The following is a 25,648-nucleotide window of genomic DNA, read 5'->3' as shown; positions in this document are numbered from 1 at the left end:
AGCAACCAACATATAAGCATGCTCAGAGAGAGGAGAGGTGACAGGCTGAGGAAGGTGATATGGGTGGTACAGGCTGAGTGGATGAGGTACTCGTAACTGGTAGTGGAATGGAAGTATGGGTGGGTTTAGGATGTGTATGGGTGGGACAGGCAGATGAGGCAGACAGGGGTAGGATGAGGAAGGGCAGGGTGGCAGGGGCATATGCAGGAAGAGTGAGGACTTTGCTGAAGCAGGGAGAGTCAGGGTGGCAACCAGATGTGGGGGCCTCTGTGGTCATCTAGGGACTGTGCTGGATTCAGTAAGGGCTGCAGAGTTGGTGAGGGCCTTCTGAGCAGGACAGTGGGAAGGTCAGAGCTGAATTTTAGGAGGATTAGGTGGCAATGGTAGATGAATTCAAAGGGCCATATAAATTAGCCTTTTTATCATAACTCCATCAAACCTTGGGGTCTGAATTCTGACCCCTTCAATTTCTTCAAAATTGAGAAACTGAGAAAGACACAGTCTCTCTTAGAGATGCTGATTCTTATAGTTAAGCATTATTCTGCTGCTTCCCAGCACAGGTTGGTTTTAGTCAAGGCAAAGATAGGATGGATTTTCTAGACCATAATTAATGGCTCAGAGCTCCGTTTCCTGTCTCCTACTAGTTTTCAGAACATTTAGTGTGCTGCTCTGAACCCTCCTGACAGCCCTGAGATAACCTCTGCACGGAGGAACTGGCCTAGAGGGAAGGGGTTGACTAATAGTTTTACAACTCCACGTAGGAGGTTGGGGGGAGGAGCGTGCGCGCTCCAGTTGCTAAGGGCAACCCTGATACCCAGTAGGAAAGGAAGTGAGGGCGGGGCCAACGGGGCTGCCTTCCCTCGTTGCCTTGGAGACGAAGTGTGTCCACTTGCAGTTGAAGCTGGACAGTCCCTGGCTGACTTGAGCGGTGCTTTCTGCAGGTTTTGATGAAGCCGGGTCCCTGGGCTCAGGGCTGCCCTCCACTCGGCCGGACTCAGAGGGGAGGTCCAGGGGCTGTTTTTGCTCCTTGGGGGGCTGAGAGCAGGGGTTGGCAGTGGGGTTTGAGAGGAGTGTGCCGGTCTTAGCATACAATAGCTCGCTAATTAGCTTGGCCAGAGTCAGGCTGCTCTGTCCCTCCACTTACCCCTCCTTGTGTCCACTCCGGGAAGGGATGGGGAGAGAGTCCTGGAACCGCGTTCGATGCCAGGTTGGGGGTTTAAGACTGGGTTGAAATCTCAGCTGACACCTTGGGCATGTTGACTTTTCCCAGAAGAGCTTGGGAGAGTGAAGAACAAACAATAATCATTTATTATAATTTGCCTCAAAGTCCCTCTCAGATTTGCGCGACTGGGCGACTGGGCCAGCCAGCCTTCTCCGTGAGTTCAGTTCTTGCCTAAGGTTTGTTTCCTTTTTGCTTCTTCCTCCCCTCCAGTCTTTTTGTTTAAAATAAAAACTCTGAGGCTGAAGACAGGCTAGATGCTTTCTCACAGAGCAGAGAGGCCACGGCCCCAGGCTACCTGCAGGGTTCTGTCCTCTGGGGAGGGCTTATCCTTAGGAGGAGTGGGAGGGCATTGATCTCTCAACCTCCAGAACCCGCAGACCCAATTCCTGGATAACTGCTTCCTGACAGGGGCGTCCAGCCAGCGGCCGCGATGTCCTCAGTGGGGAAGGTGACCCAGGTCCCCAGCGGGAAAGTCTACCAGCAGATCTTCGAGGCTGAGGTATATGTCTGTCCTGCTGTCCTCCTTTTTCCTGCTTCCCAAACTTTCCTGTGCTCTCTAAATTTTGCTTCCCTCAAACCTTCCTCCCTCTGAAGGCTTCTTTGCCTGGGAATCTAATGAAATAAGGGCTTCGAAAGTTGCTTTGATTTGAAAATTCTTATTAGTTCTTAAAACGTGGGAATATAAAATTAGAATGTCTATTCTTGAAAATTAGAAAATTTAAAGTTTTAATTAAATTGAAATGACTCACTTGAAAGTCATGTAATTAAATTTAAATGACTCAGAAATAGCCAGAATTAATCACTGCATGCCCTGGTCTTTTTCCTACGCGTAAAAGTATTTCTAATTTTTCTGTTTAAAAACCAGGTTTGATTTTAAACTCGTGTTTTGAAAACTGCTTTTTCTCTGTTAACAGAATATCACATTAGTGGACATTTGTGTACTTCGTGATGTGTACTAGTGGCTGCCTAGTTGTTGATCTAGGATTTCCCATAATGTATTAAAGTGACACCCTCCTGACAACCAGATACGTTGTTGGAATTGCCTGTATGGTTGTACAGACAAAATATAACTTAAAAGAAATGCACAGACTCAAATCCTTCCTTTGAAGTTTTGTACTGCTTATTTAAAAATAATTTGCATTCTTGCTTCAAGCCCTAAATAGTGCTCTTTGTAGAAGGCTTGACAAAGAAACCAAAAAAATAAATTATTCATATGATCCTGCCCCCAGGAAACAACACACCATTCTTAACCGTTTGGCATATTTTTCTCCCAGTCATTTTTCTATGCATTTAAAATTTTGAGATAATGTTGTATAATTTTGATTATACTTCTTAATTTATGCTTTTAATTAATATGTTTTATGGTATACCATAAGCATTTCTCCATGTCATAAACAATCCTAAGACTTATTTTTAATAAATGCTTAACATTCTATTGAAGGGGGATACCATGTTTACTCAGCCAGTTCCCTATTACTGGACAATTCCATTTTTCTAATTCCTTGTGATTATAAAAACTGCTGGGATGAGCATCTTGGTCCTCATTAAAATTTACGAGATGCCTTCCTAGAAGTGGCTGAATGGCTGTAATGGGGAATGGAGAACCCCCTGTGTATGCTGTACCCTGTCTGGGGTTGAAAGCTCCCCTGCAAAATGCCTTCCTGCTGGCCGGTTCCAACTTGACCTTCTATGACACAGACTAGGGGTGCTGAGGAGTCTGCACTCTGACTCCTCCACCCCCCACCAACCTAGATCTTCCGTGGATTCAGGTGCAACTGGTCCAATCCCTGGCAGCCTCTAGGAAGCCTGCTGCAGAGCGTTCCATGACCCCAAAGAATGGCAGCAAGCCCTTGATAAAGAAGGTGGATATTCCTGAAGGGGAGATGATGTCTCCTCGGCAGCGGAAGTGGGTGCACAGCCTACCCAATGACTGGATCACGGAAAACCCTGTTCTCTACAGGTAGGTCCTGCCATTCAGGCCACACCCCCACATACTGGGGGTGCATCAGAACCTTCGAAAACTCGAAAAGAGCTCACACAAGATGAATGCCAGGTAGGAATCAAGTCCTAGGTACCTCCACTGAAAGAGGGAGGTAAAAACACCTACTTTGCAGGATTGTTTGCTTCTCCTTCCCTTCCTTCCCCTCCCCCCTCAGTAATTATTGATGGAGCGTCTAGGGCCAGGCACTAGGTATGAAGATCCCACCCTCCTGGAATTTGAGGCCTCTACGGTAAATAAGTAAGCTGGTTCCTCTGACACAGAAGATGGGTGGTGGGACAGGAGTCAGGAAAGCTCTCTAAGGAAGGGCCTCAACTGAGATCAGAGAGTAAGAGAAGGAAAGCATGGGGCAAGGTTCTGAGGCAGGTGGGCTCGGCCCACTCCAGGAGGCTGAAGAAGTCAGTGGGCCTGGGGAGAGGGGCTAGAGATGAGGCTAGGAGAGGCTTGTAGGCCATAGGCAGTATTTTGGACATTACTAAAGTGATCAGCTGATTTGCAGTTTTAAGGCCTCCAGGGTGCCGTGTGCAGAATCTGGGGAGCTGCAAGGAGCAGCAGGGAAGAGGCCACAGCAGTCCATGTAAGCTTGGTGGGACCGTGAAAGGGAGAGTAGGGCACCTCAGGTGTATTTTGGAGGCAGAACCCATGGACCAGGTGATGGATTGAATGGAAGGAGAGATGCCCTGAGCATCCTAGGTCTTTGGCCTGCATGCTTGAATGCACAGCAGAGGTGCCATTTCCTGAGACGAGAGTAGATGGGGTTGGAGCAGGAGATCAGGAGTTCCTTCTGAACTTCCAAGTTCAGAAGTCGAACTTGAGATTCTTGAGCATGCCATTTCAGCTCCGTGAGCTCAGAGTCCTCGGTAGGGAAAAAAGAAAGGGAAGGAAAGCAGCGGGTGCATCTTCCTCACAGGTGCTTGGGAGAACGTAGCAGAAGCTGGGCTTCCCTTCCGCTCTTCAAGCTCTGCCCAGCCATTAACCCTCTCGGGTCTGGGACTCTGGAGCAGGAAGTCAGCCCTCCTCTACCTGCTTTTGTTTTCTGTTTCACCCCCTTTAGAGCAGGGGTTAACCCAATGCTAGGTAAAGGTCTCCACCCTGACCTGACCTTTAACTTTTCCCAGAGAAAGGTCCCCTGAGGCTTCTGATGTTCTGTACCCTTAATTACCTATAGATGGGCAACCCACTAGCTGCCCAAGCCCATACTGGAGGTCAGCGTTCTCCAGCCCATGTCCCTAGTGCCTGATGCAGGGATTCAGAGGCACAGACAGTTGAGGCCTATCTATGCTCTGTCCTCCTCCCAAGAAGTTGGTCTCCCAGCCTGGCCATGACTCTGGCTCCATAAAGGTCCCAACCCTCTCTCAGCTGACCTGTCTTATCCTGGTCCAGGGTCTACCAACATCTTTCTATGCCTCCTGAGGGTCCCCTCTTCCCCAGGGTTTAGCCTCACCCATCATCCTCATTACCAGAGCCAGCATCAGTCTGGAGCTCTTGGCACCCCCTGCAGGACAGTGTTTTTGGAGAGGCACTTCTCCCGAAGGGCTCTGGTGTTGTGCCGTGCTGGCCTCCTGGGACCGGTATACAAGGCCAGCTCTGCCCTAGATGCAGATCCAGAGCACAGCTCCCCGTGGCCCGTGGCAGGAACAGAGATGTGTTTGTAAACCATCAGTCCCTGCCACCCTCAAAATGACCGGGGTCGCTAACTCAGCATCAGCCTCTCTCTGGGTTCCCCTCTTGGAAATTCAGCCAGCCAAATCCAGTCAATTTATGTGTTCATTCATGCAGGGTGGGGCCTCTGGGGGAGTGGAAAAGGAGCCAAGAGAGGCATAGATCACCACCAGTGTAAACCAAGCTCCCAAGTCCCCTGGGCAAGTGGCCAAGAAGCCAGAGCCATCAGCAGCTGCTATAGTCAGGGGGCCCGGACTTCTGTGGGGCTGCCTTAGTCCAGAGGCATTTGGTTGACGAGACTAAAAGGCCCACCTCTGGAGGACTGGCTCTGGGCCCCATCAGCTGCAGCCCAGGCCTTGCAGTCTTCCTTGCTGGTAGGTCCCTGGTGAGGACTATATAAGAAAATGCCAGTAAGGGCTGCACATGTGGGGGCCCCAAGGAAGAGCAGGAGTCGCTGAGAACTGCTGCATTTCTGTGGTGCCTGCCCTGTGGACAGCGCCCTTAGAGATTTGTATTCCATGCTCACCCACCCTGGTCTTCCCTGCTGAGATCGTTTGTCCTGGGATCCCATCTCCCTCCTCCTATACTCAAACTTCATGTACCATGGACCTTGGTGTCACGTGCACGGGTCTAAGAATATCAGTTCTGCTTCATACAGTGACTTCTCTAAGCCCCTTCTCCCATCCTGGATGGGCTGCTGAAAGAGCAGATGAGGAGCATGCTGAATTCTTAGCACCAATCTGGCTTTCCCAGCCTGGTCATACCCCGGCTGGTCTTCAGTTTCCGCCTGTGGAAAATGGTTCCTGCTCATCACCTACACTTGGTTTGCAGCCAGAGCAGAAGCAAGCTCCCCAAGGGCAGGGCCCCACCTCTTGTCTAGGATCTGTGGTGTCTGCTGGCAGCAAATGCCCAGGCAGTATTTGCTGGAGAATGGCACAGCCTTGGGACATGCTGGAATCAGTGGGCCCAGGCCATTGGCAATGCCTAGGGTCCCTCTAGAGACTCCCCCATGTGCTACTTCCCTGGGGGTAAGGGGTCCAGGGGTTCAGTATTCTCTTCTGCTTCGGTCTTAGGGAAAAGCAAACAATTAAGAAGGAAAAGGCTCAAGAGAGTGAGAGCACCATTGCTGCCCGAGAAGTCCGGGGCCTCATGGACACAGTCGGTGAGCCTCTGATCAGCCATGCCGGTGGGCCTGGCCTGGGCCCGAGAGAGAGCCGGGGGATCTCCCAGGAGCTCTAATGTAGAAGCACATGAAGCTCACACTGTGTGCCTCACTCAGCCGTCTGCCCTGGGCCTGCTCCCCTCAGCCTTCTCCCAGTGCAGGGAACTGGAGGAAGAAGGGGTTGCCTGCACTGTCAGTATTTACTGATGAAAAGCAGTTGGCAAAAGGTGTTGCTCGCTTTACTGCGATTTCACAAGAGGCTTTCTCAATCTACATTTTCTTCCCTCATATCACGTTTTCTTACTTTGGCTTTATCCCAGTATAGAGGCTCTTTTTCTTTATGACTAAAAATGTAATACAGGCTCCCTATAGAAAAACAAAGGAAGGAGATAAGCAGAAAGTAAAAACTACCCCTCCACAGTAGCACCCCTTCTCCTCCCAAGAGTGCCCACCCCCATGAAATCATGGGGTATCCCACATAGGTTCGGGGGCGGGAGAGCAGAGCGAGATCGCAGACCCTAGAGCAGAGGGCCCACATCCAAATCCCTGCTCAGCCACTTCCTGCCTTTGTTCTTTGAGTCCCATGCCTCAGTGTCCTAACTTGTAAAATGCGGCTGATAAGTAACTGAGTTAGAACAAAGCCTGGTACACGTTACGTGCTATGTAAATGTCGCTTACTTTATCTATGTATGTACTTCCTTCTATAAAACTTAAAAAAAAAATACATATATATATATATATGGACCCATTCCATACATAACCCTTTTGGAACTTTTTGCCAGCATTTAACTGTGTATGTGAGACTCGATTCTCTATAGCACTTATGGATCATCTACATCTTTTTTTGCCTTATGCCTATGACACTGCTGGCCTGGTTTGGGGATCCATTTCCTGAACCAGGGCACTTTCTGCCTGGCTGCCTTTTCCTGGGTCCCCTTCCGTCACCTTGGAGCTCTGAGGGCAGACTCATCAGCTCTGTTGTTCTCCCCCAGTTCCTGAGAGGGTCAGCAACATCGCCCTTCAAGGAGACTACAAGAGAAGGTGCTACGAGAACGCTCTGGGGAGCTTTAAGGAAGAAATCGCTCAGATTGGGATGGTGAGAATCCTTGCCCTTGATCCCCTTCTGTCCCTGGGCCGTTCTGAAGGCGATTTGTCACTGCCTTCGCTCCAGCTCAGAGGTTCTCAGTGGCTCACCGTGGTGTTGACAGAACTATACATAGTAACCATGTTTGAGTGGCTGGTTACGAGAACTTGTTATAACATAGCCCTATAAGTCAGGTTCCATTATTACTCCCGTTTTACAGGCGAGCCCACAAAGTCTTGTCTGACTTGGCATGGAAGCAGCCGAGTGGGAACGGGACTCCAGGTCTGACACCAACACTCAGACTTTGATCTCCCTGCTCAGTCCTATTCATAAGGGGCCAAATGGCCTGACCCATTGACAACCTGTCCCTTAGGTACTGCCCCCTCTTCACTCCCTGTTCCTCTCCAGAGACCTCATCCCTAGCCATACTAGTCCCAGAATGTTCCCTACATGAGACCCGTCTTGGTCCTTCTGGGTCCTCTCTGAGCCCCAGATTGCAGTCACCACTTTCTTCCTGTGTCTTCTCTGACTCATGTTGCTCCCCGGGGTTCTTGGAGCTGGCTCTGTTCTCAAAGGCATCATTGGGGTGCCCCTCTAGCCAGCTCCTCACTTTCCTAACACATCCCAACTGGACGTGAGCTCTGTTTTACCCATGAGCTCTGGGGCTTTGGTCACACGACATAACTGAGCCCCAGTCTATTCATCTGAAGTAAACTTGGAATTCTTTCATTGGCTACTTCTTTAATGAATATTTGTTGAGCCCCAGCCATGGGCCTGGTCAGATGTCAGTACCTACTTCACAGGCTGTGACAAGGACCAAGTAAGTCCAAGAATAAGGGCTAAGCTCAGCACAGAGCAGAGTGTCTGGCACATGGCATGTGCCCCAAATGGTGGCTGCCCTTGTACTCTAGTTGTGAACTAATTAGTAAGTCTTAACTCCTTACGTCTAGGTAACGATTATTATTTTTGAGACAGGACCGTGGCTGACACTTCCTCGTTATATGAGAGGGGTGGTCCTCCTGATACCAAAGCCATCACCCTCCTGGTCTGTTTTAGGAAATGGAACCTCTCATCTTGGAACCAGGAGTACTTCTTTTAAAAAAGCTGGCTGAGTTTGATGAAAACATTGACAATCTCTTCAAAGAGGTGGAAAACGACGACAACCTCGAGGACTATACCATCCAAGTAGGGGTCCCCTTGTGGGCTGGTCGACACCCCCTGGTCCTTCTCCTGCCCTCTGTTCTCCCAGCCTGACCCAAAGTTCTCGGCATAGACCCTGCTGGAGCTGTGGGATAAGGTGGCTGAGAAGTTCCTGCTCCAGAAGCAAGGGATTAAGGAGCTGGATGAGACACTGCACTCACTCGAATTCTCCCGGACAGATAAAGTGAGTTGGCCTACAGATGGGCTCTTGATGATTCTCACTTGGGATTTATATGCATCATCTGTTTCCTTTTAGTTCTCCAGGAAAAGAGAGTCACTAACTATAGCACTTTGTCATTTCTAGCTAAAAAGCGTGTTAAAGAAATATGTGGTGATCATAGAGAAAACTTCCTACCTCATGCAGCCTGACGTGTACAGGCTGATAAACAAAGAAGCCTTGGTGAGTGGTTTTTATGTGCTGGGGATCAGCCTATGGAAGAAGGAGCCAGAACCTTCGGGTGCCCCAGAGCGTGGTGTCTCAGGAATGAAGGGCTTATCATAGGTGACATTTCCAAGTAACTCAGGTTGGCCACTTAGGTTCAGAAGCAGAGTCTTGGTAAAGTATTTTCAATAGAAATCTTTCTAAAGTACATTTTGTACTTCCCTGCCGTCTTAATCACAGTGTACCTGACACAGCATCATGGTTTTGAGCACACTGATTTTATAAGCACCTACTGGGCCATGTCTCAGCTACTATTGTGCAGAGTGATAGGGGCTGCACTGTGGAGGCATCATCTCGTGGCCATCAGGGTCTGAGGTTGGTTTGCGCCCTGATCAGTGACCCCAGCCTGCTCTGTTTTTCTAGTTTTTCTAGTGATTCTTATCTCTTCTCTCGCTGGCTGTCAGTGCCTGTTGCTGAACCATGCCTGCCCCCTGGCTCTGTCCCTACTGCTTCCCTGTCCATACTCCAGCTGCTTTCTTCAGGATAAAACAAAAAACAACAACAACAACAAAAACACAAGAAATTCAAGGTAGTTCATGATGTCTCCAAAGTCAGAGTTAAGTCTGACTCTTCCGCGGCGTGAAAGAACAGCTCTTTTGGCTACTCAGAGGTGCATTTTGCTTGCACAGGTTTCTAGGTCCCATGCAAAAAACTGGCAGCCAGATAGCAGCCCTCCTGGCAGCACACAGGGTGAAGGGAGTACAGTGTTCAGAATCACAGATGGGCTCCAGCTCTGGTCTGTGCCTTGGAGTCTGGACAAAGCGCAGACGGGGAGTGAGCATAGACCTTCCTCTTCACTGCTCAGACATGAAAGCTCCCGAAGTAACTCAGCCTCTGAACCTGGAACCTGGGGATAATGATACTTAACTGTCAGTACTTGTTGGGAAGATGATAAAAGAGGGCTCAGCAATGGCAGCTCTCATTTTGAGCCAAGAAAGAGTTCCTAAATTTTATCCATTTGATCTACTGGGGGAGTCAGAGTTAGCGGTGCCCCGTTATGGTTCATTGTCTGACTTTCCTATGCTTATTTTATGCATTATAACAACGTGCATATGCTACTTGCTCTATGTGCATTTATCTTATTCAATTCCACAAATTCCCTATGTTTTAAGTAGCATTATTGTCATATTATGGCTGCAGAATTGGAGGTTCAGGAGATACTTGCCAATGTTAGAAAGTACAGCAGGCATCAAACCTCAGGTTCCAATGACAAATGTTACAGAGAGTTCTCCTCACTGAGCTTGGCAGGTTCTCAGCTCTGCCCCAGGGTAGTGCCTAGAAGGGTTTGGGAAATGCGTGCAGGCATTTTGGGCTGTTACAGTCCCTGGGGATATGGAAAGGCTGCTCCCATCGAAGGTGGCAGGGATGCTCAATGACAGGACAGTACCACACAATGAAGAATTATCCCCACTGCCATGCCAACGGTGCCCAGGAGAGAACTACTGGGAAGACTGCCGAAGAATGTTCTAGCTCTGGCCTCATTTGGTAATTGGGTCCTGGTTCTCATCACAACCATATGTGGCAGGTCCTTGATGGCATGAACACTCTGCTTTTGGAACAAATTTATTGAAAAACAACAAAAAACAGTTAAACACAGAGTCCACTGGAGTGCTTAACTCCAGTGAACTAAAATCAGCTTTTTTAGCAAACAATCAGGTGGCTTTGGAGCTGGGTTGAAGATTATATCATCAAGGTTCATGGTTAAGCCTTCAGGATAGACCTTTGTCACTGTCCATGGCTGTTGAGTCCCAGACAGCTTCTCTAAGTGCCCAGCGACCCCCTCAGGACTCCTCAGACAGTGCCACCACTCCGTTCGGCCATGGCCCCTTGTGCCCCAGGCCCTCAGCCTGCCCCTCACCTGGCCCCTCTCCAGCCTCTCACTGCCCCTATCCAGCTGAGCCTTGTTCTGACCTTCGAGAGCCCCCGCGCCATCTAAAGGTCGTCTGCCTGCGACCACAGGTCATAAACCACGCCCTGCTGGGCAACCGGAGGGCCATCGCGCAGCTGTTTGTCAATCTGAGGGAGGTCACGCTGAAGCAGGAGCTCGAGAGCCGCTGCCGCTGGCAGGGCCTGGTCGATTCCTGGAAGGCTCTCAAGAAGGAGGCCCTGGTGCTGAGTTTCAGGTCAGTGGCTGCTCACACTGCCTACGGTCACGGGGACAGCAGGCACAAGGAAAAAGAGGGCTCAGCAATGGCAGGCACAAGGACAGCAGGCATTCTCCCTCTCTGTCATTACTTTAAAATGCTGTTGTTTTTCTGGTGGTAAGAGTAATATACAAAAAAAGTAATAGTGCTCTTTTTTTTAAGTTAAAATAGATAAGAGCATAAAGAAGAAATTTAAAATCGCCACTAATCCCTCACCACAGTGAGAAGCACCGCTGATATTTGGTATATTTTCTCCCAGGATTTTTTAGACCCACACTGCATAGGTAGATTTGTATCTTATTTTCTTCATAAGCATTTTCTGAGAACAATACAAACTGTTAGGAAATATTTGGTCTGACTGTCTGCCCAATTTCCACTCTTTACTATTACACATAGCCCTGTGTTACTGGACCAAGGAGAACAGCTGTCCCTCAGGCTTTGATACTTCCCACCTTCCGGTAGCAAATTTCACCCATGGGAGGAAGGATGAAGAGACGGCCTGTCTCCACACTTCCTTTGCCAGGTGTCACTTTCATTAATACTGACACAAAGAGACCTGCACCTTATGGCCAATAAGCAAGACTTTCTTTTGCTAAGAAAGGGACATCTCGGTTCAAGATGTCTGAGGATACCAGAGTGTCCGTCCATCTGTGCTGCAAGCCTGTACCTCTGCATTTCCAAATGGGGAGCTCCAGAGTCTGATCCTGGGGACGAAGGAAAGTATACCGAGACCTGGATCCACCTGTACTTTCCCTGTGACCCTGGTCAAATGCTTGAAAATTTGGTGCCTTTCTCTCCCTGTGCAAAGCAGGCACCATGATATGAGGGACCAGTGATGATCAATAAGATACTGCAGGGAAGGTGCCTGGTCTGGGACTGGGAGGTTGTTACAAATGTCAGTAATCATCAACAGCGATAGCAGCGGCGGACCCTTATTGGGCATTTCCCATGAGTCAGGCACCGTGCTAAGGCTTTTGCTTGCATGCAATATCTTGTTGGGTCCTCACCATTAGCTTCATTACGAAAGAGGAAACAGATTCGGAGTCAGGGGAGTGACTTGCCCAAGGTCACAGAGCTGGCAGGCAAGAGTCAGGACCCATACGCAGATCTGTGCCTGCTGGTACCATGCTCTTAGCAGCAGAGTCTCACTGGCGGTAACCTCGATTCTTCTCCCCGACCTTTCCTCCTTTCCTCAGTGTCCCAGAGGCCCAGGATGGAGAGGAAGGGGCTGGGAATGATAGAAGAATGCTGGGGTTCCGAATGTTCTCACCATAGGTCTCATCCCCTCTCTCCCATCCACCTTGCCCTTCCTCTCCTCTTCATGGTACCAACATGTGGACACCCAGTGAGTTCATGGCCACTGAGCGGATCCAGGTTCCTCCAGCCGTGAAGAAGGAGGTGGAGAACATGCTGAAGAATCAGAAAGCCCTGCAGCAAAAGCGACTGCAGCATCTCTGCACCATCTGGTACAGCAGGAGGCATCCCTGGGGAGGGCCGCCTCTGGAGGTCCACGGGGGAGGCAGGCATACCATTGTCCTTTCTTCTGAGGCATCCTCCAGACCAGGCCATCTCCTGGTTTTCTCGTCCTGGGCTGGCCACCTGGGGCTACATGCTGGGGCGTTCCAGCCCCAGCGGCAACAAAGAACATATACTTACTGCAGAAAGAAGTTTAGTGTGACTGTGCCAAAGAATTTAAGAGGAGTCGATGGCAAGGGGAGAGTGGGGGGAGGGAAGGGGCAGGTTCAGGGGTTAGACTTTTTTCCTGAGGGCAGTGGAAAGCAGAGTGGCTCCATCAGCTTTGCAGTTTAGAGGGTGAGTTGCAGGGATCTGAGGCTGGAGGCTGGAAGGTTGGTGAGAAGACAGCTGCCATCGGACGAGGGACCTGTGAGGGGCTGTGGACACCACCCTCAGACCTGGGTCCACCCAGCGCTGATCCCATAATCTGTTTGGTGGGAGGTACACTGAATGTTATCGACCATAGAAGCCCACTGTTCGGGGAGTCTGTAGCATCCACTCTCAGCAGCAGGATGGGGTCTGTGTGGTCCTGCAAGCTAGAGACTCTTAATGTGCTGCTCCTCTTCGTTGGGCCTCCCACCCTGGTAAGCCGGGGACTCGGGTTGTTCTTATCTCCCTACCACAGAGCCTAAGTTCACAGTTAGGATATCAATTACAGTTAGAGCCCCAGAGGGTCTCCCCCGCGGCTGGTACCTCCTGCTCCGTGTGCAGCCACATTAACGAGCAGCTGGAAAATTGACAAAGTGGCTAAAAATCTCAGTGCGAGGAAAAGTGCTTTTGTTCTCTATAACGCCACTTATTTCAGACTCTGAGCTTCCGTTTATTAAACTGGGCAAAACTCAGTTCCAGGCACCTGCACCCGACTCTGTCTGTACCTGCCCCAGCCCCCGTTCTCATGCACAGGCCCCCTGCAGGCTTGTGGGCAGTGCTGTGGGGGAGGGGTGGGGAGTGTTGCTAAGATGCACAGGGCCCCAAGAACGAGTACCCAAAGTCCAGGGAGAATCCCCATGGACTTTCTTGGACCCAATAAGCCTACGTGCATATCATTTAAAAATAATTTTTAAACTAAATTTGTATTTTGGAGGAGTGTTAGATTTACAGAAACATTACAAAGATAGCTCACAGAATTCCTGTCTAGCTCTCACCCAGTCTCCCCTAATATTGTCATCTTATGTTACCACTGGACATTCGTCAAAACTAAGAAATTCACTTTGAAGCATTCATTCCCATAACTAAACATCAGATATTTTTAGAGTTACCAGTTTTTCCACAAATGTCCTTTTTCTGTTTCAGGACTCAATCTAGAACACCACACTGTATTTAGTGTAATATTTAGGCTCGAGATTATGCTTTATACTTATACTTACCTCTTGTACTTGCCTCTTGCTCTTCACTGCCTTCTATAGGTAGAGTGCCCAAGTCCCTCCCGAGCTACACATCTTGCCCTCGCGTAATCATTAATAGTATCCCCCCCTGTCACTGTCAAAAATGTCCTGGTTTGGACAATAAATTATATGGTCCCTCTAGACATATGCATCTTTCCACATCATTAAACACCACCCCAAAATTAACGCAATAATCATTTCTTGTTTCTCAGGACTCTGCGTGGGTCGCCTGGGCAGTTTCCCTGGTCTGGGCTGGCTTGGCTGGGGTTAGATGGTGTAGGATGGTCTCACCCCCATGTCCAAAGCCTCATCTGGGACAGCTAAGGCCTCTCTCTACATGCTCTCTCAGCCTCCATATTCTGGGCCCTTGGCATGGTGGCAGTGACAGACAGCACTCTACAACAGGAGAGGACAAGCAGAATACAACAGCAAGGCCTTTCCCAGCCCCTGATGTTGCTTTTGCTAATGTCCCATTGGCCAAAGCAAATCTCATAGCCAAGCCCAGATCCAGGGTGGGGAAATAGGCTCTACCTCCTAATGGAAGACACTAATGCTATGTGGCCATTTTTTAATCTGCCACACTTTTTTAATAACTTCACAAGAGAATTCACTGTAGTTTATTTAGACAATTCGCTATTATTGGATATGAAGGTTGTTTGCGATATTTTTTTTGTTTGTTTATAAACAGTAATGTTAAGCAACGATCTTAATATGTAACTCGGTGTGCATTTTGTTACTTGGATTAGGTTCCTAGAAGTGCTGTAAGCCATTTGAGTTTTTCCCATTAGGAAAATTCAGTTTTATTTTCAAAGTAACAGGCTCGTTAATGTGAATAGACCTTTTCATGAGGTGTGTATTTGACACCACGAAATCCCCAGCAAGTCAATTTGTTTTTAGTATTTACATAGACGTTCCTTAAAGCTGCTACCAATTTTGGTAAGTGAACGTTTTACTTAAGTGTGGCTTACTTGTCATATCTTCCTTCCCCAGTGACCTTCTGCCCCCCAATTACAGCAAGGCTCAGCTAACCGAATGGTATTCTATTCTCAACTCCCAAAATAAGCGCCTCGGTAAGTGAGGTTTGTGAGATTTCACTTGCTCTCTCCAAACTCTGTTCTAGTAGTATCTTTGTAACAGTTTCAGCCTGTTGATCAATCATTTACCTGCGAGTTGGTTATAAACTCAGGAGTGAGTGGCAAGTGTCTCCTGGGGAAAACAATGGGGTGCAGTGGGAAGAGTAAGTTCTGAGGCTCATATCGAACCTCCAAGACCTTGCCTGTCAGAGCCCTACCTTCCTCCCACAGCCTCCCAAGTCACTGCTCAAGTGGCCGCAGTGCTAGCCACACACTCTGACCCCTGTCCTCTGACCCCAGCATGGAGCCAGAGGGATGACTTTGATGACCACCCGTGAGGATGGCTCAGGGGCCAGGTCCTGGGCATGTGAAGTTATGCACACGGTATTGTAGTCAGAGAGATGTGGGCTTGACGGACAGCTCTTGCAGTCCCAGCTTTACGCTTTCCCAGCTCTGTGACCTTGGGGAGGTCATGGCCTTTCTTGACCTCAAATTCCTCCTCCATAAAATAGGGACCTCAAGAGGAGTGTAATAAAGGCACCTACCTTGTGGAGTTGATGTAAGAATCTACATGTGATTCTGTGGTCTAGTCCTAGTTCAGTACCTGGCTTACATGGAGAGTGCTAAATAATAAATGACTGTATTTGAGACTTCTCTATAACCAGGGCCCTCAAACTCTGGCCCATGAGTCACTGCCTGTTTGTAAGTAAGTTTCATTGGAACATAGCTATGCTTATTTGTTTACATATTGTCTCTGGCTGCTTCTGCTCTACAGCAGCAGAAATAAGTATAGTGACAGAGACTACGTGGTTGACAAAGCCAGAAATATCTACTATCTGGCCCTTTATTGAAAAAGTCTGCCAATCCTTGCCCTAGAAGATATATTTCCATCTCTTATGAGACTCATAGTATCCTAGTGAAATCAGTGGGGTCATTGTCACCCTGGGACAAAGAAGGACTCAGAGGCAATGGAGAGACGAAGTATCCAGCCCAAGGTCACCCAGCAAATGATGTGTCACAGTTGGACTTGACCTGGGTTTTTTGACTAGTAGTACCCACCATTGCTCTCAGGGCTCTCCGGTTTATAAATCCAAATGTATTATAATTAATTATGTTATTATGCCAAGGCTAAGAGTCCCGAGATCAGAAATAATAGCAACGGCTGCCATTCATCAGGTGCATCCTAGGAACATGCATGGTGCTGGGCCCTGCCAACCAGCAGGGTAGATCTCCCCGTGGGTCCAGAGCTTCCAGTCCAGAGCTGAAGTCAGATCATGCAGGATATGACAGCAGGGAGCAGACAGGCGACCATCTATATGAGCATTTATTAGGGGACACAGCCTGGTTAAGGGTCATGCAAGACCTTGCCAAGGAACAGATCATCTGGTTCAGACCTGCAAAGAAAGTAAGAGTGAGCCAAGCCCAGGGGTTGGGGAGCTTTCCAAGCAGAAAGAATAGCATGTGGGGAGGCTCAGAGGCGGGGCAGCACTGAGGCTTTCGGAGAACGGAGAAGGTAGCAGGGGAGGCTGGAAGATGCCCAGGGGCCAGACTGTGCTAGCCACATGGCCACAGAGTAAGGCTGGACTTTATCCTCAGGGCAGTGAGGACCCAGTGGAAGAGGTTAAGCTGGGAGTGATGGAGTTAGAGGGGGAAAATCAGAGAGGTATAGGACTGAAAACGCCAGGCGGGGAGAGTTCATCACCTTGCTGGCCTAGGAAGTGGCTCTGGGGCTGGGAGAAACCAGCTTTAGAGCTTTTCCTGGACAGTTCCACTGCGTATCACCCTCCACAGTGTCCTAAATCTACACCCCACTGCCATCCACCCGGCCCCACCCGAGCCTTTGTTAAAGAACAGCCACCACAAAATCTTGGTCTTTCAGTTTCCAGACCTGCCAGGCACATTCAACTTCAGTTGCTTATCTTAGACACCAAGAGTCAACATTGAGTTGATTATAAATTGGGACACAATAAAGAGGAGGTAGAGGAGAAAATCAATAAGCTTCTGAATGTCCTGCTAATCTATTTACTTCTTAAGAAATTAACCACAGACATGATCTGTAAACGCTCGTTAATTTGCACCCTTGTTATTGTTTTGTGACTTGGTACAACTCCCCAAAACAATTTCACCAGCCTTGAAACTGAATCAAGAATCAGGATCAGAATGGATTCAGAACAGATCAAGATAACTCCCCTTTGGAGATCCTTAACTCAGTGTGTTGGGAACTTTGTGAGACTCCTGACCCTGAACTGAATTGGGACCACTGAGCTCACCTATATTATCTCCACTATCCAGGCACTTTGCTGGGGAGAAGATGCTTCCCCTAGTGAAGGGGAAACTCCTCTTTCTAATCTCTCTTTCTCCTGGAAGAGCAGCTGCCATGCTGACATGGTTTGTTTCTGCCCATGTAGACACCTACCACATGGAATGCATGATGCGGATCCGCTTGCAGTATGAGAAGACGTGGCAGGAGTGCCTGGCCTATGTGCAAAAGTGCAAGGTGGACACCCCTCCCTGAAGGCCTAAGGAGAGGAACACAGGGAGTGGGCCTGGAGCCCTGTCCCTGGCCCGCCCCTGCCTCTCTCCAGCCTGGTTCCCCTGCTTTCCTTCCTTACACGTCCCAGGCCATCACTAGATTCTGGGTATTCTGAAGCTGTTTCCTCCGCCTGGACTCCCTTCTCCCCAGCTTTTCCCACCTATCCCTCAGGTTCTAGCCCATTAATGACCACCTCCAGGAAGCCTTCCCTGATCTCGCAGACAAAGTTATACACTCTCGGATCACCTCAGGCTTCATCCTTGACCCTCTGTATCACTTACAGCACTCGATATTATTTATTCAGCGGAGGTTGTATCACGGAGGTGATTTCCAGCGCTTCACTTTTATAAATAGTGCTGCCACTGCCATCACGCCCAACTTTTCTCTCTGTTAGAGGGTGAGCCTATCCTTTCAGTTAAAATGTCTGGTTTTCTGGGGTACAAGGGAATATTTTATCAAAATGCCCCTTCCCTGCCTCCTCAGTAAAACTATTTAGATGAAAAAAACCTTAAAAAGCCTAATCATTTTGAGATTGGTCTAACTTGCCACCTGTGGCAGTAAGAGTCCCCGAACTCTGAGGGCCCCACCTGTGGTCCCCAAGAAGCTCTTGCTACTCTACCCCTCACGTGTCTGTCCAGCTTTTGCTCTGCCATCAAGACCCTGAGGTGAGTGAGCACTGCTTTACAGTACGATGCATGGTCCGAGTGCTGTCGTTTCTATGGCCTATGCCACCTACTTGCATACTCTGCCATTGAATCCTACAAGGTCCTACAGAGTAGGTGTCACCAGCCTCATCTGGAAATGAGAAAATCAAGTTTGCGAAAGGCCCGGGGCTGCCCAGGCCCACAGGGCTCTGTCCATTTGCTCTGTGGCCTTAGGGACAGCCATGTGCCTCTCAGTCAGCTCTTTAGGGGCATCCAACCTCAGAAGGAAAGCCCGGAGGAAGAGAGGAGAGGGAAACCTTGTGTCCTCTGAGAGCACCCGCTGGAACTCACCTCCCCCACCCTCCTGCTGCCTGGGACCTCTCCTGGAGCCTGATGGCCCTGAGTGCTGACACCTTGTGCCCACTCTGTCTTTCTTTTGTCTGGCACATGCAGGGAATGAGTGCTGAAGTCAGCACACACTCCGAGAGTGTGTGTCTGACAGAGGGCACCTGGTATTCTGATTCAGCAGCATTGGAAACAAACTACTACAGACAGATTTTTAATTTGGGGAAGGTTGGTTTATTTTAGATTTTGTGCATAAACCAAAGCTTTATTTATATAGAGAGTCCACTTTCTGGTTGATACTAATTCAGTTACAGGAAATGGGAGCCCTGTTTGACTTGCAGCAATGCTGAGGCCATATAGGATGGTGGGTTATGCCTGTAAAATATGACAGTTCTGAGTTCAGATTCTGGCCCCACCACTCGCCAACTGTGCGGTCTCCAGCAAGTTCCTTCACTTCTCTGAGCCGGGTTTCCTGATCTGTCAAAATGGGGCTAATAAGAACACCTCTGGGGGAGTCAGTGAGACAAGGGTGGGGGGCAGCACACAGCACCTGGACAGAGCAAGCGGACCATAAAGATGCACCATCTCCACTGCCGTGAGTGTTTCCCCGAAGTTTCTCAGGGATGAGTGGGAGGCAAATTGCGGTGGGTAGGGCCAGGCCCTGAGGGGAAGCCCCCACCGGCCCTAAGCCAGGCTCTGCCTTTTTCCCCTCCAGAATCAGCTGCTGGACTGGAAAGCCTTCACTGAGGAGGAGGCAGAGAGCCTAGTGAGCCCATCCTTCTTCCAGACAATGGGAGTACTCCAGAGCAAGGTGGAGGAGGAGCTGGAGTTCCTGGATGTGCGTAGCTCGGGACCCACGCAGCTGGGGAACGGAGTGGGGATCACCCAGGGTGCTAGGCTGTGAGAAGAATGGGATTCCAAGGGCCTCCAATTTTCCTGTCACTAATTGAGCCCATTTCCCTCGTCGTGGCCAGCTCCTCGGAGCAGTCCCTCTGTGATGGGCACTCCAGGCTCACCCTGACTCCCCAGCCGCCCGCTGGCACCCATGACACTCCATGGGAACAGTGTCGAGCAGTGCTCCCAGAGCCCTTGCTAAGGCTAGGTGCTGAAGGGCCACAAAAAGCAATATTCCCATGCCCCAAGATACTTAGAATTTGGAGCAGGGTCAACAAACATTTTCCATAAGGAATCGGACAAGTATTTCAGGTTCCATGGGCCGTCAGATCTCTAAAAAGTTCTCCCTGCTGTTGTCACACAAAAGCAGACCTAGGCAATTCAGAAATATCAGCTGTGATGCCATAAAATTTATTTGTGGGCACTGAAATTTGAATTTCATATAATTTTCACAGCATTAAATATCTTCTTCTGATTTTTTCCCAGCCATTTAAAAATCTAAAATTTGTGCTTAGCTCCCAGGGCCAAACAGAAAAGGACAAAGGGCCACATTTAACCCACAGGCCAAGTTCGCTGACCCCTGACTCTGATGAGAGCACAAGACACATATGTTTTTTAAAAGGCGGGCAGGGGAGGCGAAGATTCAACAGCAGGCTGTGGTGCTTGGTTAGATGGTGAGAGTCAGGGAAGTCCCAAGAAGGAAAGATGCCCCCGGCCGAGCTGGGTGTGGCCACGTGAGGGCCCAGGCTATTTCTCTTTCTTCTTCCTGTTAGTGACTTCAATAGACATGGAAAAGGTCCTGACATGGGACTTCAGGATCAGCCAGACCAGTGCCATGGCCTTGGGCAGACTCAGAATGCTGTCCCGGAAGAGAAAGGGCCATGAGCCAAAGTGAGGGGTGGTGCTCAGGCAGGGACGGCCAGTCCTGTGAGGCAGCCCTGTGAGTAGGGTCCTCCTCCTCGCCCTGGGGCGCTCAGCACTCAGGGCCCCTTCTCTGGGTTCTGCCACTGCAGAAATCCTTTGAGGCCCTGGCGAACCAGTCGGAGTGGCAGAGCTTGTCCCTCTTCAGCTACTTCCAGGAGGCCATACAGCTGTGGGAGACACATCAGAGCATGCTGTCTGTGCAGGAGCTGGAGCTTGAGAAGCGGATGGAGCAGCAGCGCGAGGAGCACAACTTGGAAAACCAGGTGTGGCCCCTGGCGCCCAGGGTAGCCACCACGGGGGTCGAGGGAAGGGCCATACCTGGATTGTCAGCTGTCTGATGGCTCTGCTTGGTGGCCTGCAAACTTAGCCAGCATTCAGATGGAAAAAAAAAATTTGATCCATGCTTCACGCTATAAACAAAAATTAATCTCAAATTTAAAACCTCAAGCTATAACCTTGAGCAGATCAGGAAATTGAGGCTCACCTTGGTTGTAGGACTAGATGAGAGTAGAAGAAATCTACCTGAGTCAGGCCTGGGCTGTGTAGTGGGTCCCTGGATCCAAACGTGTCTGTAAGAGAATGTGCATGGGAGACAGACTAAGGGTATGGAGCATCTACCCCTGGCAGTCACCTTGTCCCTACAGGACATGAGCTGGCCACCACCCCAGCTGCCTTCACACAGCCTAAGGGGTAGAGGGGGTATATTCAGCATCTGATTTCAAGTAAGACTGGTGAGAGTGAGGAGCAGGTGCCACAGGAAGGTGTGACAAGGGCCAGGCTGGGTAGGTATGAGGGTCGAGTCCCTGAGGAGTCCCATCTGAGCTAGGTCTCTGAGGATGTAAAGTGGACAGAGAAGAACATTCCAGGCAGAGAGAAGATCCCGGAGGCCTGGAGCAGCATACTTTTTGTAGAAAAGAGGGTCCCGGGCCTGCCCTGAGTGTCTGGACCTCAGTTCCAGTGGCAGGATCACTGCATGCCACTTACATTGTGAGCTCTGGTAACTCCCGTCTGCTTCCTTCTGTTTTGGGGGTGGCTGCCAGGCCCAGGAGGCCCAACTCGATGAGCTCTTGGACAAACTGAGGCAGCAAAGCAGTGAGGAAACACTGAAGTCTCACTTGGAAAAGGCCAAAGATTTTCTGAAGAAAATAAAATGCAGGTAGGCAGACCAGACCCTGTAAGACACAAGAAGATGACCTGGAACTCATATTTAAGATCAAAGGCTGCCCGCTTTCGAGCCTGGGGGTGTGCCCAGCAAGCTCAAGATTAAAATGTTGCTTCTTAATTTGGAGAGCATTGTGATCCTTTGCAGCTCTGCTCTCCACTGACATAGAAACTTTCAGGGAGAATTTTGATCTGAAAAGTTTATGGAAGGAGGTTTCAAGGCCATGTAGTTTAAAGGTCAAGAGCATGAGCCCTCCCCTACCTTTAAAAATTTAAAACATACATGCTCTTTGTTAAAGAAAGAAAAAGTTAACCAATACAAACGTAGAAATTTCCCCTTCATTCCTTTTTGTGGAAATGTACATTTATGTATGTGGATATATACACATATACAGTGTTTCTTAAATAAAAGTTGGATTATACTATGCAAATTGTTCTGTAACTGCAGCTATATTTCCATTCTTAAATGACAACATAGAACTTATTAATGTGGTTGCTTCATAATGATTTAACCATCCCCCAGTTGATTAGCTTTTTAAGGTCAGTTCTAGTTTCTCGACGTGAAGAAGAGTTCTCTGTGAAGTATCTGTATCTTTGTGCCTTTGTACAACTAATTCTGTTAGGACCATTCACAGAAATGGAATTGCACTGCCAATTGATTACAGTACTTAGATTCAGAAGTGTGTCTTAAGGCAAATAAGTAATCCCTTGAGCCTTGGTCTCTTTACCTAGGATACAGATAAAAGTCTGGGTCTTGGGACATTAGAGGGTTTGATGGGATAATATAGATGAAGTTCAAGGACAGAGAACAGTAGAAAGGAAATGGGAACCGTGTTAAAAACAAGCAGAGAACTCTCTCATGTGTGTTTTCTAAATGTTCTACAAAGAGTATGTATTCCTTGTATGATTAGAAAAATGGCAAAACAACCCCAAAACTGTTATTTTAAAAAGAAACCTATATGGCAGCTCTGTGCAGAGCTAAATGCCAAATTCCAGCCCACCTCTATGGGGTCAGGGGCATGATTTTTGGCTGGGTCTTCCACACTCAGCCAAACCCTTCTTAGATGATGGTCTTACCTCCCTCCCTCCCAGGTATGAATATTTTAATGTCCTCCTGACAAAAGAAGTGATGGACTACCCAGTAATCATAATGAAAGAACTCAGCTCCTACAGCTTCAACCTCAGCCGACACTTCTATGTTCGTGAAATCTTTGAACAGGTACGGAGAGGGATACAAAATGCCCAGCCACTCACAAGAAGCAAACGTTGATTTCTAGTTTTGATTTGCTTCAACTTTGAACACCTCCCCTAACATGTATAGAGTTAGAACCTATGTCAGAACATCAAAGATAAGAAACTGAAAGCATTTCCAAAAGAGACTGCCTCTTTCTCAGATTAAAAGAGGTTGAAGGGCTCAGTATTCAGACCCCAAGGTTTGAATGGAGCTATAATAAAAAGGCAAATTTATATGACTCTTTGAGTTCCATTCTTCCAATCTACCACTGCCACGTAATCCTCCTAAAATACAGCCCTGACCTATCCACTCTCCTGCTCAGAAGGCCCTCACCAACTCTGCAACCCTTAACTGAATCCAGCACAGTCCCTAGATGACCACAGATGCCCCCACATCTGGTTGCCACCTTGCTTCAGCAAAGTTCTCAGTCTTCCTGCATGTGCCCCTGCCATTCTGCCCTTCCTCATCCTACCCCTGTCTGCCTCATCTGCCTGTCTGCACACATCCTAAACCCGTCCATACTTCCATTCCACTACCAGTTACAAGTACCTCATCCACTCAGCCTGTACCACCCATATCACCTTCCTCAGCCTGTCACCTCTCCTCTCTCTGAGCATGCTTATATGTTGGTTGCTGTCAAATACTGGAGTTCAGAGACCCTGTCAAAGTGTTTCCTGAAGAGCAGGTTGACTTACTAATTTTTATTCGATTTAGATTGCCCTTACTTAGCACAGTGTCTTATATGTGATTCACACACAATGAATGCCCCTAGGTAAATGCATGAATACCTGAAATGTCCTGATCTGACTTTCCCAGTTTGGCTGTTTTCCACACACCCAGCCAGAGTCCTGCATGGCCAGAGGCGAAAATACTTGTGGTTAACACCGAACCTGGCTGAAGTTTTTCCATATACATAAGGTCTCTGGCTCCTCAGAGAATGCCTCCTCTTGGCAGAAATCACTGTTCCAATTGCTCATAAATGCTCCTGGGTTGAGTTAGAGCTCAAGCTGTCAGAGGGTGAGCTCAAAGCTGCCCTTTGAGATCAGTCTGATTAGATTAAAGAATAGGCATTATCACGGTCTCTATGTCATGAGGGGAACACAGAGCCCCATAGGGTTTAAGTGGCTTGCCCAAAGTCACCCAGCTTTTAAGGAGTTGGCATCTGAATCCAAACCTGCCAACTCCACAGCCCACACCATTACCTATGGCACACTGCACCCACAACTTCAACCAGGGAACCGGCCGCATTAAGTAGGGGGCTCCCAGATCTTGTAAATCATGTTCATTCTGTATGTTTATGAACCCAGAATGAACTGGGTGCAGCAAGTTTCTGCCCCTTTGTTCGAATCCCTCACTTTACACCCTCTTGCTCTTTGCCCCGAATCACTACCAAAAATGTGCCAGAATGAGACTTTAGTCTGTGAATGCCCATCGTGTGACAAAAGGGTTTGCTAGTCTGCTTGGGATGAAAGAAAACTGATTCTCTATATTGGGAACGTCCTGATTTCCCCCAGTGAAATAAAGGTCAATGCCTGCAAAAGATGTTTTTTTGGAGGGATCCTTTTATTTAAAAGAAAAAAGACACTCTTAGAAGTGGCACTTGAAGGAAGGCAGCACTGCTCACTCAGCGTCCCGTGTTTTTTCCTTGTAGAACTTGAATGGGGAGGTCATTTTCAGATTCAGGAAACCAGGTAAACCTTTAACGAGTCAAGTCTGACTCTCCCTGACTTCACTCTTATATATTTGTGGGCCGGGGATGCCCAAACCAGGTTATTCTGGTAACCTGTTCTTTTCCTTGTACTTTGTGGTTGGTCCTCAACAGGAGCGTGTGAAAAGCGCTTCCAGGAGAAAATGAGAAAACTGAGGAGAAACCGAAGGGCTAAGGTGGAAATGAACAAAAGTGAGGAAAGCATAAGTAGAGGGACAAGTTCCTCTGGGCCAGCAGAAGAGATGGGAGAAGAAAGATCTCAAGACACTGAGTCCTCTACAATTGAAGAGGGGGCAGTGACCCAGCAGGAAAAATCCGAGCTGAGTGACAAGATAGATGAGTTGAAAGAGGACTCTCTACAGGAGTTGGAAGAAACGCAGGTAGAAAGAGACATCTCCTTAAAACCATCTCTGAACCCGGAAAATGTGATGGTTCGAGACGAGAAGGAGAAGAAAGAGGAGGAAGCAGAAGGGGAGGAGAAGAAGAAGGGAGAAGAAAAGGAGGAGAAGAGGAAGGAGAAGGAACGGAAGGTGGCAAAGAAGGAGGAGCAGGAAGACGTAGAGGAGGAGGAGGTAGAGGAGCAGGAAGAGGTGGAGGAAGAGGAGGTGGAGGAGCAGGAAGAGGTGGAGGAAGAGGAGGTGGAGGAGCCCGCAAGTCTGTCCGTGGTGGAGGTAGGCCAGCAGTGGATTCACTCTTGTGCTCGGGGAAAGTGTGCTGTGTTCACTCTGTGTATCACTAATACAAGCTGGGGTCCCCAGTGGCGCAGTGTCCTTAGGGGATACGTATAAAGAATTGCAAAGGCATGCAGACCTTTCGTTTCTGTCAACAGGAACCCAGTTCTTATCTCACAGCTACGCTTTTTAAAATTCACCTTCCTCTCCTCACATCCTACAACCTACTCTGAAGTCATCTCTCTACTGTATGGCTCTCCTTGCCCTTCCCTGGTCCTCCCTCTTTCCTAGCTCTTTATTGTACAGATCAACACAAAAGATCCACATCCAAGTTAGCAGACAGAGCTCTCCTTAGCGTGCAGGAAAGTTACTTTCATATTAAATCTTGTCCTCAAAACATGTTCCAACTCAACAGAACAGTAACTTGAATTTCATGATCACAAAATTGCAAAAGACTCTCTTTTCCTATGTTGCTGTGGAAGAACTGGCACATGAGACTTCTTTTCAAGCAGCGATCCCAGACTCGAATTGGGGATATGAATTTTGGAGGGACATCCAACATTCAGTCTGTGGCAACTGTGCAGGCATTATGGAGCTCCAGCCAATGATGCCATGTGGGGCTGTAGGCTCAGAGACATCAGAAATG

The 25,648-nt window shown here is 48.6% G+C and overlaps 1 protein-coding gene across 1 annotated transcript in view; it reads left to right on the top strand.

Annotated features, from left to right (window-relative positions):
• CCDC180 (coiled-coil domain containing 180) overlaps positions 1–25,648 on the top strand; it is a 56,023-nt gene that overhangs the window by 3,444 nt on the left and 26,931 nt on the right. Inside the window, exons 2-20 of the mRNA XM_039856138.1 lie at positions 1,328–1,398; positions 1,631–1,721; positions 2,992–3,182; positions 5,957–6,045; positions 7,038–7,141; positions 8,186–8,314; positions 8,403–8,513; positions 8,634–8,729; positions 10,731–10,894; positions 12,262–12,381; positions 14,806–14,885; positions 17,297–17,385; positions 19,126–19,248; positions 20,318–20,491; positions 21,269–21,384; positions 22,482–22,608; positions 24,275–24,314; positions 24,446–24,861; positions 24,928–25,002. Coding sequence (XP_039712072.1) covers positions 1,653–1,721; positions 2,992–3,182; positions 5,957–6,045; positions 7,038–7,141; positions 8,186–8,314; positions 8,403–8,513; positions 8,634–8,729; positions 10,731–10,894; positions 12,262–12,381; positions 14,806–14,885; positions 17,297–17,385; positions 19,126–19,248; positions 20,318–20,491; positions 21,269–21,384; positions 22,482–22,608; positions 24,275–24,314; positions 24,446–24,861; positions 24,928–25,002 — 2,313 coding nt within the window. The 5' untranslated portion in view covers positions 1,328–1,398; positions 1,631–1,652. The remainder of the gene's footprint in view (positions 1–1,327; positions 1,399–1,630; positions 1,722–2,991; positions 3,183–5,956; positions 6,046–7,037; positions 7,142–8,185; positions 8,315–8,402; positions 8,514–8,633; positions 8,730–10,730; positions 10,895–12,261; positions 12,382–14,805; positions 14,886–17,296; positions 17,386–19,125; positions 19,249–20,317; positions 20,492–21,268; positions 21,385–22,481; positions 22,609–24,274; positions 24,315–24,445; positions 24,862–24,927; positions 25,003–25,648) is intronic.

Source organism: Pteropus medius, unplaced genomic scaffold, assembly GCF_902729225.1.
Source record: "Pteropus medius unplaced genomic scaffold, Ma_sr-lr_union100, whole genome shotgun sequence".
Taxonomy (NCBI): domain Eukaryota; kingdom Metazoa; phylum Chordata; class Mammalia; order Chiroptera; family Pteropodidae; genus Pteropus; species Pteropus medius.
Note: the sequence above shows the minus strand (reverse complement) of the source record. Positions and strands in the feature narration are given on the sequence as shown.